Source organism: Bos taurus, chromosome 22 (assembly GCF_002263795.3).
Source record: "Bos taurus isolate L1 Dominette 01449 registration number 42190680 breed Hereford chromosome 22, ARS-UCD2.0, whole genome shotgun sequence".
Taxonomy (NCBI): Eukaryota; Metazoa; Chordata; class Mammalia; order Artiodactyla; family Bovidae; genus Bos; species Bos taurus.
Genome location: NC_037349.1, coordinates 4,582,506 through 4,595,015, shown reverse-complemented (window position 1 = coordinate 4,595,015; position 12,510 = coordinate 4,582,506). Strand labels below are relative to the sequence as shown.

The window sequence follows — 12,510 nt, the reverse complement described above, 5'->3', positions numbered from 1 at the left end:
CACGCACAGGCCTGTGTGTCAAAGTCTGGTAGTCACTACAAAGTCCCGCTCTGTGGACAGCTCTTAGGGCGTCTGTCGCACGCTGTGTTTGGTGACAGTTCTTTGTAACTCTGTCCTTTGTTCTAACAGAGGTTAGAACCCCTGTTCTTTTGAAGGGATGTATCTCTATCTTATGCTGTCTAGCTTTGGTTCCTTACAGCTCTATGGGAGTCCAGTAAACATTAGTTGAATGAAGGAATAAATCAGTAGGACAAAGAGTCCTTATTGAACTTATTGAAAAGAAATCAATCGGTACACTTAAACAAATGTGGTTTGGTAATCAGAGTATATGCACAGAATCTGAGCGAAGAAATGAACCTGATGTTCATGCATGGCTTGTGGGAGCTCTTATAACTGTGTCAGGTCATTTACAGTAAATACAATTTAATGGCTAATTGTTGCTAATGGGAGGTATTAATGGACCTAATTTTTAATTAAGAGATGGGAATCATTTGTAATTAGCTCCTGGTATCCATGAAAACACATGTTTAGAGTTTGAAAAAATGGTTTGAAGTAGTTTAAACATCTCCTATTTGAAGAAATGGCTTTGTTCTTTGAATTAGCTTAAACAGTCCCCCACCCCTGCCAAGTTATGGAAGAGTTTTATGAAATAATTCCCACTCAAGAAACAGTACAAAGGTGGGTTGGTAGGGCATCACTGATTCCAAATTAGGGAGGCTTTCCAAAGCGCACAGATGTTACTGACTAGCAGAACAATGTAGGAAAAACTGCATAATATATTGATAGGGAATTTTGTCTGAATCTGAGCAAGTACCATGGTGAAGACTTCACTCTTATCCTGAAGTTGGACCGATGAAAACGTTGACTCTTTCCGACCTGTTTTAGCCAGTGTGTGAAAGCACATGGCAGAGAATCAATACTCAGAAGTTCTATGGGTTGCTGTCAGTGCCTATTTGGTCCTTTTGCATGTTTTTCCAAACATAAACTCCAATTCTCAATTCTAAGGTTTTCAGAAAAAGAGAATGAATTTGAGTTCTACTTTGGTTCATTCTCTGTTCATAGTCTGGGCTTCCCTGGTGGCTCAGATGGAATCTGCCTCCAATGCAGGAGATGCTGGTTCAATCCCTGGGTCAGGAAGATCCCCAGGAGAAGGAAATGGCTACCCACTCTAGTATTCTTGCCTGGAGAATCCCATGGACAGTGGAGCCTGGAAAGCTACAGTCCACGGGATCACAAAGAGCTGGGACACGATGGAGTTTTTCACTGTTCACAGTAGTCTTTTGTTTGATTATATCATGATGCCTTTCTAGGAAACTGAGTTCAAAGCAACTGAGATAAACATTGACAACAAATTATCTGTAGTTCTCATAGGTTTCTCATAATATCCAACCGTGGACAGAAAAAAATGATGCTTTACTCTTTATTTTAAAATAGGAGGATCTTTTAGAGAGTTATAATTGTATGTAAAAGAAACATTGAAAACAGAATAGACTTATGAGTTTGCATGAAAATGTAGGTCCAGCCTTCTTGTTCTCTGTCCTTTGAATAAGCTGGATAAAGTGTAGCAGAGGCTTGGGCAAGGAGAAAGCAAAGAAATCAGAGACTCCCATCTCCCAGACATCAACCATGTTCTCTGGACATCGCCACTCTGGCTTTACCTCTATTCTTTCTCAATTATTGTTAGTTTTGTTTTTAATGTATTAACTGTTTATTCACCTTAGACTCTTCCTAAACAAAGAGATCTTCAACCATGTGTTTGATTAACTTATTCAAATCTACATTAAAGTAACTTTACAGTTGCTGAAATAAAAATAAAGAAGTTTTGATCCATATCCTCCTAAAATCACTTCAAGTATCATGATGATACACAAATCACACTCTGAAAAATACTAGTCCGGTATACTCTCCTGCCTTTAATTAGATGTCTACTCCAAACACTTATCCCCCTGCCCCTAACCCCCCACACCAAAAACAAAAACAACAAAAAAAACCACTTGATTCTTAAAAATTCTGGAGGTCAAGTCTTCAGTGATTAGCCTACATCTTATTAGTGTCAAAAAGCAAAGCAAAACAAAATCTAGACACACAAAAATACTCCACTTAAATGCCAGCTTCTTATGCTCATGTTTATTGATTTCCTTAACCTCTAACCAGCTTCATCTTAAGTCCACTTGGACCATCTACTCCCATAACCTGGACTTTGCTGAGAATAGTTCATTATCCAAAGTCTTAAGGCCAAGTAGTGTATTTCTGATCACTCTGTACACCTTGTTGGGTCCTCTAGTCTCTACCTTCCTTGCAATCTCCTCTACCACCCCTTACTGCCTTCTTTGCTCTTTCTATTCAACCTAGAAACTAGTTGATCACTCTGTCACTCTCTCGCCAGTAATGTCAGCACACGCTGCCCTTTTTTTCCCCTTCATTTGGCCAAACCTTAGCCCTGGATTAATCCACCTGTCTGTCTTCCTGGCAACTGAGCTCTGCAGTGGAGAATCAAACACCATCTCAGACTGCTATTACAAAAATCTGTAGGCTATAACTTCCAATGGAGCCCCACTATCGGATCCTCAAGCTTTCCTTGTATTGCTAGCTGGCCTTTGGCCTTTCTTACTCTACAGTTTTCCAAATCTCTGTCATCCTTGAGTTCCTTACCATGCTATTTCCCACGTAACTCTCAGAAGGTGCCACTCAAAACAAAAAGCAAATAGAATCCTAGGGATGATCATAGAGAAGTGAGTCAGACAGAGACGAGTCTGGCAGTTGTCACATCCACTTCCTTACAGGACACTCGCTGTCTCTGCTCTTCCCCTTCAAGCTGCCCTATCAGATTGGCCAGTGACCTCGGTGTCACAAAACCCCATGGCTTCTCTTCTAAGAAGGCTTCCTAGACAGCCTTCTAGCCTTCCCTGACAGGCTTCTCTTGAAATCCTCTCTTGCTTTGGCTTCTTTAGAAAACTCACATTCTTGGTTTCCCTTATGTTTATGGTTGTCTTTTCCAATTTTTACTTTAGGTTCCCTTTTCTGCCCATTCCTTATTTTCAGCAATCTGCATACTTCTCTCCACGCTAAGCACATTCTCTGGGTGTTATGGCTTACTTCCATGATGATTACTCCAAAACCCATTTCTACCTAAGAGCTCCAGATACCCACATCCAAATAGTTATCAATTATCTTCGTTTAGGCGCCTCACTGACACCTCAAACTCAAAGATGCTGCACTCAGCCTATTTCCTGCCAAACTTGATTCTCTTTCCTCTGGTTCAGAGCTCAGCAAGTGATACTTCAAGCCACTGAGTTGCTGGGAACTTAAGGGCCTCATTTAATTCCTTCTTCTCCCTCTACACTGACATCCAATCAGTTCTCAAGTCCTGGGTATTCTACCTCTGTCCAATTTGTCCAATCTGTCAACCCTGCAGCCTCATTCCCACACCTTGAGCACGAATCAACTTGATTTTGTGCTTGGATCCTAGAGCGATGGTCCCCATTTTCCAGGTCTCTCTCTCTAGTGCATTCTTCACCCTATATCCAGACAGATCCCATTATTCTCTGACTTAAACTTTTTAGTTTACATCTATTGCCACCAGGATTGAGCCAAGCTACTGTAGCTAGTGACACAGCTCCAGCTTATTTCTCAGGAAACATTTTCTCTACTTCAGTTTCTCTTTATGCATCCCTGCCCTATTGAGGCATCTGAAGTTCCCTGAATTTGCCATATCCTGCTACCTATCAGCTTTGTATACACCACCATGTTGATCTGAAACTCCTTCCCACTCCACTATTTTTCACTTGACTAATTCCCATGTGTCCTCTGTCTCCATTCAGAGGTTCCTTTCACTATTTATGATGTCAGCTGTGGGTCAGTTCTCTCTGTATCCACATAGCGTCTTGTAACAAGAATGATTAGCATAGTTGTTGCTAATAATACTTATGTCAGTCGCTCAGTCATGTTTGCCTCTTTGAGACCTCATGGACTGTAGCCTGTGAGGCTCCTCTGTCCATGGAATTCTCCAGGCAAGAATACTGGAGTGGGTAGCCATTCCCTTCTCCAGGGGATCGTCCTGATCCAAGGATAGAACTCAGATCTCCTGCATTGCAGGCGGATTCTTTACCATCTGAGCCACCAGGGAAGCCCACTTTTATTTAATGCTGGAATCCCTGCTAAGTCAACTACATATTTTACCTGATCTAATATTTACAACAACCTCAGGAGGTAATTAATACTTCCTCAGATAAGTAATCCAAGCCACAGAGAACTTAAATAATTTTCCCAAGTTTCCAAGACTAGTGAGCAACCCAAGTTGATTCTGAGCCCAGGTTATCTTATTGAAGATTTTACAAACTTAAACATCATATATTTGTCCCTATGGAAATACTTATGACACTGTGTTGTACCTAACTTCCTAATTGGACCTTAGACTTTTAGAAGGAAGTTGTAGCCCTAGCACCCGACACATAGACTGTCATACGGTGTGCTCCCAATACACACTTTTTCAATAAATACAAGAACAAGGTGGCATGTGGTTCAAAGAGGAAAGAGTCCTTGCTGAAAATCAGATTTACTCTGATTACCCTGAGATCAGCAAGTGCTGAGATCACCCTTCAGTGTCTGCCATCACAACATTTTTCCCTCCAAAATACCAAATGACTTGCAGTTGTCTAATTACCCCATACAGTTTCATTTCTTGTACATTTCATGTATGTTTCCCACTCTTGTCCAACCGGTAAACTCATATTCATCCTTCCAAATCAAGTTCAGAATTCACTTTATTCCTGAGAGTTTCCAATCTTCATTTTAGCACTCAGAGGGTGGTCAAAATATGTTTGACATATTGAATGAACAAAATTAAGCTGGGTTTTGTTTCTGTAGGTTACCAGAGAGATATCTCAAGCTCCAATACATCATGATGGTTTGGTTGACTCCTTCAGTGGCCAAGAATCAATCGCTATTCAAGTTGTCCAACACGAGCATACTGCATTCATTTGAAGAGGATGTCACAGCGCCTTATGCCTGCTTCACTTTCCTGATACGGTTAAGGGTTGGCAAAGGATGTGTCATGTTTCAAATGTCAGTCGAGTGGTGCCCACCAGACAAGTCACAGACATTTTAGGAAGGCAAGTCTATTTTCATTTAGAGACAGATTAAGGAGGCCAAAGAAGTCTGTGTAAATTTACAAGATGTCAAACCACCAACTCAGTCTCCTCAGGAGAAAACAACTGTAAAATCTCCCAAAATGTTCTTTTTCCTGTCACTTCTATTTTAGTCCCTTTGTATTCCACTGAGATCTTGGCACTTGTCTTAGTCTAGTGATATCATATCTGAGCTTTCTGACTGTTCTACGTAATGTGTGTCTTATTCCTCAAGCACACACCAAACTGCCAGATGAACTTGCTCAGAGCATCGCTTTGATGAAGTCGCTTCTCTAGTCAAATCGCTTCACCAGCTGGGAACTCTGAGTCTAGAGTTGCCACCTAATGTCTTGCCATAATTGATTTGTGTAGAGCCTGACCCATGGCCCATCTCTGGTAAGTGCTTTTTGATGTTTTCATTGCTTTGCCATTGTGTTCTTGAAAGGAAAATCAGAAATTCTAGTTGAAGAAAAGTTCCATTTTGCGTCTTTCATTATTATCAATATTGGCGAATTACTGAGAGCAGATGCCTCTTGTTAAACATAAAGATATCACGTGTTAAGCACAGTAAAGGCTGAACATGTTATAGAAAGTGTCTTCTCAGGGGTTCCCTATCCTAAATAAAACAAGTGTGTGAAGATGTAACGGAATATTTTCATTAACAACAACTTACAGAGGTTTCCAGGAGGACCAAAGTAACTTCACAGGTGAAAGCTAAGTCATTGCTTCTCCACTGAACTTCTAAGTGGAATATTCAGCTATAAGCATAATCAAACAAGTCCACAAGACACGAGAAAAGGATTATCCTTCAGACACCAGGTCCAGCAAACCAGGTGGCCAAGAACACAATGTTCTCTGCTTGAAAACCTTCACTCAGTTGCCAGACTTTGTTGCCCCCTGGGTTCCCCCATTCTATTTCTGGCCTTCATCTCTTGTGCTGTCTCTCCACTGCCCTTTCTTGGTTTAGATTTTATGTCCTCATCATCTGACACATCAAAGGATTAGAGACTTCAAAGCCCTTCTTGCTGCCAGTATTTTATTTAGTTAAAACCAACAAAAATGAAAAATTGTGCCCATTTTCCTCTCTGCAAGAAACCAAACTTCAAAATTAGGATGAAAGCATAAGAAGATCCATGCAGTTCAAAATTCAAACCCATGTCTTCACATCCATTTATTATGAACTGCACTACTGGATTTTATGGAGCAACTTTAATATCGCTGATTAAAATGCTCAAGACACTGCTGATGCATTCTCAAATCAACCTCGGCCACTTTGGAGTAACATGGAACATTGGCAGCTTTTCCTTCAATATCCCAAATACCATTTTTGGAACAAATTTGAAGTTTTGATTCATTCAACAATTATATTGAGCACCTACTACATGTCAGATACTATGCTGGGTGCAGAACAAGCAAAATGGGATGATTTTCTGATTTCAGAAGAATTCCAGTCTCTAAAGCAGTGCTTCTCAAATTATTTTTATTCACCTGAGCCCTCTTTTGATTAACTTAAATATCCTTCTCCTGCTTCCCAGAAAGTCTAATGAACATCCCAACACCGAGAATCACTGATACAGAGACTCCAAGACCAAAAGTCTTTGAGCCTTTACTTTTTGTTTCAAAAGCAACATATTTATTTTCCATACACAAACTGGATTGGAATATTAAATATTCTTTTTTGAACCGCATGTGCGAATCCCCCATCCCAGAACTGAAATTCAAGTGCCTACTTAGCATCCGTGTTTGAGAATCACTGCTTTAAAGAGTTTTGGAGAAAACCAGGCAAGCTCCCTCTCTCCCATCCAATCAAGTCTTAAAGGAATTAGAATTTTCCTACCTGACACAACAGCTGGTGGAGTATCATAATCCTGTCTTGGGACTGAATCTTTGAATGAAAAGAGCATGAGAAAGAATGCAATGAAGTCCAAAAGAAAATAAAACAGAATCTTAGCTCTACAACTTGGAAGTGCTCGCTGTATGTCACATGGTACCTAAGGCGCCTGCCTTTAAGCCCTAGGGTACTATGACCCCCTGGTTGATAGCTGACACAGTGGTCCCCCACAACCACCACTCTGGACATGTCACTGGGTCCCATGTGACCTGCAAGGACAGCATTGTCTGACCCAGAATATTGTCATCTTCCTCTTTCGTAATTTTGGTCCCTCTCTTGGGTCGTCAACGTGACACTGGTACCCTCTCTGGCTGACACCAAAGTTCCACGAGGCTGCTCATCAGGAAGGGGCCGAGAGCACAATATGAAACCCAGTCATGGAGAACAAAATAAATAACTATAATTTTAAAATAAAAGAGTGAAAAATTTGCACATTCCCCAAATCTCTGGAGGCTGACATGTTTTGAAGCTAAAATTTTGTTATTGACCGTTTATCTCTGGCTCTGTTCCCAGGGGTGGTCAGTCGAGACCAAGGAGCCTCGTGCTAGAATCATCAAGACAGAGATAAATATAAATGAATCTATTCAACAAATGGCCGCTGTCTTTTTCCGAAGTGTCGTAACGTTAGAGGTGCCAATGGTAGATCAGGGTTAATTAAACAACTAGACATTCATTTCAAAACTTGAGGTGATTCAGGACCAAATATAACACGATAAAAAAAGAGGCTTTGCCTTAATACCGTTGCTTTAGCCAGAGACCTCAAATAGGAAAGTGGGATGTGGCTTACGGCTCAAGGCCCCCACTTCTAAAAATGGACAGTTCTCATTTAGTTCCAGCTCGCCTTGGAGGGGTAAGCTGTGTAAAAGGGACCAGATATTGCAAAATATACTGTCCAAACAAGATTAAATAGATGTGCTTGCGTGACCCTTGTTCCATTCGTATGATCATTATTCCATTTAAAAAACTAGACATTCAAACTTTATTCCTCCACCTACTTGTCACTTAATTTTGACCATCACAAGTTTCTCCATTTCATCTCCCTGACACAAAACGACAATGTTGATCACTCTCTCATGAGTGAATGGTGTGTGAGAAAACAGAAGTTGAACAATGCGAGGCCAGCCAAGCAAGCATTGATCAAAGATTCCAATGCAAGTAAACCTCCAGCACAAGTTATTCTGTTTCTCACAACACTTACGTTAACCTAGTGACTTGATTATAATCCGTAAATCTAGAATCTATAAACATCATTTTCAAAGGGTCTCCAAATATTTTATTAATAATGGTAGTAAAATTCTAAGTATCTTTAAAAAAAAACTAACTGCATATTATGTCTACAAACAAGACTGTGACACTAATCATTTTCCAAGAACATATTTATAACATTTCAAAATGGATAAAAAAGTCATGCTCATTGTTGAATACTTGGAGAATGTAGAAAAGTATCATGATTAAAATAGAAACTCTCTCTAATTCCACCACTCAGAAACCATCCCGCTTGTTTGTATTTGTTACAGCCTTATTTCACAAGTATTTCTTCATAGTTGATACTATACTCCACACATGCAAATTTACATCCTGCTCTTTTGATTGAACATGAGAAATAATCCTTCTCCTAATTATTCTATATGCTTATAATTTCATGCTGCATTGCATTCTGGTTTATGGATGGGCTATGATTTATTTAATCATCTTTCCTTACTAAATATTACAATGAACAATGGGCTGAATATTTTTAAGATATAGTTTCTGTTCTACTAGAATATTTCCATAGAATAGGTGCTCCAAACTATAACCACTGGGTTGGGGAAGAGAGTGTTTATGATGGGTCTTGTGGGCCCACCCTGCTCTCCAGCTTGCCCATTTGTAAATTTGGATTCCTAGCATCAGAGTTCCATGACTGAGACTATGTATCTCCTGACACCTTTGTCAGCGATGTGCATTATTTTAATAACTTTATTTAATGAGTTCCGTGTGTGTGTTGGATAAATTTACTGTTGAGTTAATTATTTTTCATATTTTTTTTGTTTTCTATTTCCTCCTCTATCAACTCTCTGACCACATTCTTTGACATTTTATATCCTGGGAATTTTGTATTTTTTGATAATTTATTGGAATTCAGTATCCATTTCTTTAAACAGTGAAAGCTTGCCTTACTATTTGCAAATAAATTTTCATAAAACTAGACTTTCACTGAATGCATACTTGTTTACTGTTTACATTGTAAGACTAATTTCAAAACCTCACTTGTCTTACGATAAGACTAAACAAATTTTTAAAAGCTATTCCCTTTCCTCTATACTTTCTTTCTTGTGTAAACACTTTTAACTGATTGATGCTTTTCCTGAAAAATTATCTCAGGAGATGTACTCATGACCACTTACAAATTTATGATACTGTTTCCTAATCATGAGTCCATATAACATCATGTATTGGTTTTTACCACTCTGCCTCAATGCTTATATTCCTGGATAATAACTGAAAGAATTTAAAGCATTATGGGAGGGATGATGCCACTGAAAACTGTGAGAGAACTGTGCTGAACAACTCAAGAACAATTACAAGATTATCTGTGTGTGCAGCTAGGGTTACACCAGCAGAATCCAATGATGTCACAAGTCACCAGTGGTTTGCAGACACAAACAGAACTGCAGATAAGGAGCCTGCAGAACAAAACCTTTTTGTTTCTTTTAACAGATTCTGGTGACATTGGAAGCCACTGGTGACCACCAACTGAACAAATGAAAAGGAGATAAGAAACTTGTAAGACAAGATTGTCATGCAATCTGGAGGTTCTCAAAACAGTAAAACCCCCAGCGGTTTCTGCTAAAGCTTACAATGGACTGATAAGAAGTTATGGATAACAGGGCTTTGGTTCTTGAGGGAATCCTGTGACAAAAAAATAAACAAAAGCGGAAAAAGCTAGAAAATTCTTCAAGGTCAGCAGAGCCCTGGAATAAAACAGTTACACTGCTTGCATAAAATCCATTTTTCTTTTCAGGCCTGCAGATTCTGTCCAGCTTAGAAAAGAGGTAGGGGCTTGAATGATACACATTTGAGGTGGCAAATGGTAGGAGAATGGTTGATTAAACTACATGGTATCCATCTCACCATGCAGGGTTCTGGGGGACCAAATATATTTAATTTCATGAAAATGAAAAAGTTTTTGACTCGGTATACTTCTGTCACCCAGGATCTTAGGAAAGAAGGTGGGACAGAGCGTCAGGCTCCCCTTCTGAAAATGGAGTTCTGCTGTAGCTCCACGTCTTATCAGCAGTGAACCCTGCCTACTTGGGTTATTCCCTGGACCTCTCTGCTCTGCCCTTGGAAACTATGTCTGGAGTTGAGGTTTCTGCCTTAATCTTGGCATATCCCTGTTCACATCTTATTTTGCAGAATTTCAGTGAGCTCAGATGTCTGAAAGCCTCCGGAAAATAAGAGTAGGGGAGAGACCCGGTGGAAGACTTTCAGGTTGCCTGGCTGTGGCAACATGCAGGGAATGGAGTAAGTTGAGGTGGGAAACAGGGAAAAGAGTTAGAGGACTATTACACTTAATCAAGTGAGGCCCAGGGTGGAGACTTTAGGATGTGGAGGTGAGGATGCAGCTGACAATGTCTGCGGGACTTGAAAAGTAACTGTCCGTGGTGCGGATTAAGAAGAAAAGGGTCTATGCTGGTTCCTGGGTATAATGCTGGACTTCTGGGGTGAGTGGTCACGGGATCAGCTTGAGGGGGAATAGGAGTGGGACCCTATGCGAGGAAGGGTCAGTGGGGAGGAAGCTCGGGAGGTTCCTTTGGGTTGTGCTGACTTCGAGATGTTGGAGGGGAGGGTCACATGGAAATTTTAGCAAGTGCAGTAAAATGAGGCTAAAATTCTGAGATGAGGTTAGCCCTGGGGACTCCAATAGCAGTCTTTGGCATAGAAGGCAGAGTTCAAAACCATCAAGGTGGAAGAGTTTGCTTAAGGAAACCACGTATGAATGAGGAGCTAGTTTAAAAACTTACCCATTAGCCTAGGAAAGAAAAGAGGAAGCAGTGGCCAGAGAGGTCAGAGGAGAACCAAGAAACCCTTGGGCAGTGGTCACCAACTGAGAGCCCTGAGGACCAACTGGGTCCAGGATTCAAATACAGGGAAATTTCCCATTAAAATCCAGCAAGGTAGCTCATCTAGTTCCAAGAACTACAGGTGAGCCACCTGGGGTCTGTATGCCCATGTGGTTACAGCATCTGGATTGGGTCTGGCTGCCCTCTTTGGAAGAGGAACTGTGTTCCCAGCTGCCAGAGGCAGCGTCTTGCTAGCTACTCATCCAACATGCAGGCAGAGCTGTTATGATGACTGCATTCAAAAATATCTCTAATTTAAAAGGTGATTTCCAGTACTGTGTGTATTTATATTACACAGCTATTTGTGACATAGGTAAATATAGACCAAATTTGATGATATATTGCCAGGATTTGGGGCTTGGACTTAATCAGCTTTATTCATTAATGTGACTTGGCTGGTCTCTGTACCTTTTGGGTTTACAGCCTGAAAGAGTATGTTAGAAGCTATGGAAGTGGAAACTGGAAAAAAGTAAGTTACATCAAATGAAACAGAGCAGCCAGTGAGTTGAACTGTGGACTTGACAGTGTCCGACATCCTTCTGGTGACCTGGACTCAGTTCCCACAAGTTAGAAGCCACTGGAGGGAGAGCGGTGGGGGTGCAGCTCCTTCGAGAAGCATCTGCTGGGTAGCAACACGCTGCATTGCGTGTGTTTACATATCTCATCCCATTGACACTCACAACACCTCTGGGATATAAGTATTATTCTTCCACTTTGCAAAAGAGAAAGTACAAGTTCAGAGAGGTTAGGTAATCTGCCCGAACATGCACAGCTAATAGGGGGCAGAGGTAGTTTTAAACTCAACTTTAATTTCAATACCAACTATTCTTTCCATGACATCAGGCCACCTTCCCAGCAATGGATTAAGTGTATTGAAAATATGTAATAAGGTGGTGAAATTTGATTAAAGAGAATCAACCTTAATTGCATAAGAGCTACTTCAAATGCCAATCAAAAATTTAGATAAAATGAATCTATGATATCAAAGTAAAGAGTGACAGCTTAAGAAACAAGTGTAACTTCATGCTGGACACTCAGCATTGTCAGTGATATTTTGTGGAATAAATATACAAATTAACACTGTTTGTACTCTGCCTTTTCCGAACCTTATGAAACTTTAAAGTAAAACAACAATTTATACAAAGCTTATTATGTATTTAAGCATTAGTACAAATGTGGAGGAGAAAAAGAATTTTTTAAAAAGCTAGAAGAAATTTGATGTTAAATATAAGCCACATGCTTAAAACATTTGCTTTCTAAGAAAGGAAAGAGTATATATCATTATTGAATAAGTTGGCTATTACCAGCTGGGCAAAATTGTGTTCTTGTTGAAAATGCTCAAATACTAGTCATAATATACAGTATAGAATCAATAACTATTGTAATTGTG

General features: G+C 40.1%; 1 protein-coding gene across 9 annotated transcripts in view; it reads right to left on the bottom strand.

Moving 5' to 3' along the window:
• RBMS3 (RNA binding motif single stranded interacting protein 3) overlaps positions 1-12,510 on the bottom strand; it is an 802,311-nt gene that overhangs the window by 63,552 nt on the left and 726,249 nt on the right. For 7 of the 9 annotated variants that reach the window (XM_010817553.4, XM_010817556.4, XM_010817554.4 and 4 more), the window contains one exon: positions 6,964-7,011. The exons of the other annotated variants lie outside the window; for them this stretch is intronic. In XM_010817553.4, the coding sequence (XP_010815855.1) occupies positions 6,964-7,011 (48 nt within the window). The remainder of the gene's footprint in view (positions 1-6,963; positions 7,012-12,510) is intronic. 9 annotated transcript variants of the gene reach the window in all.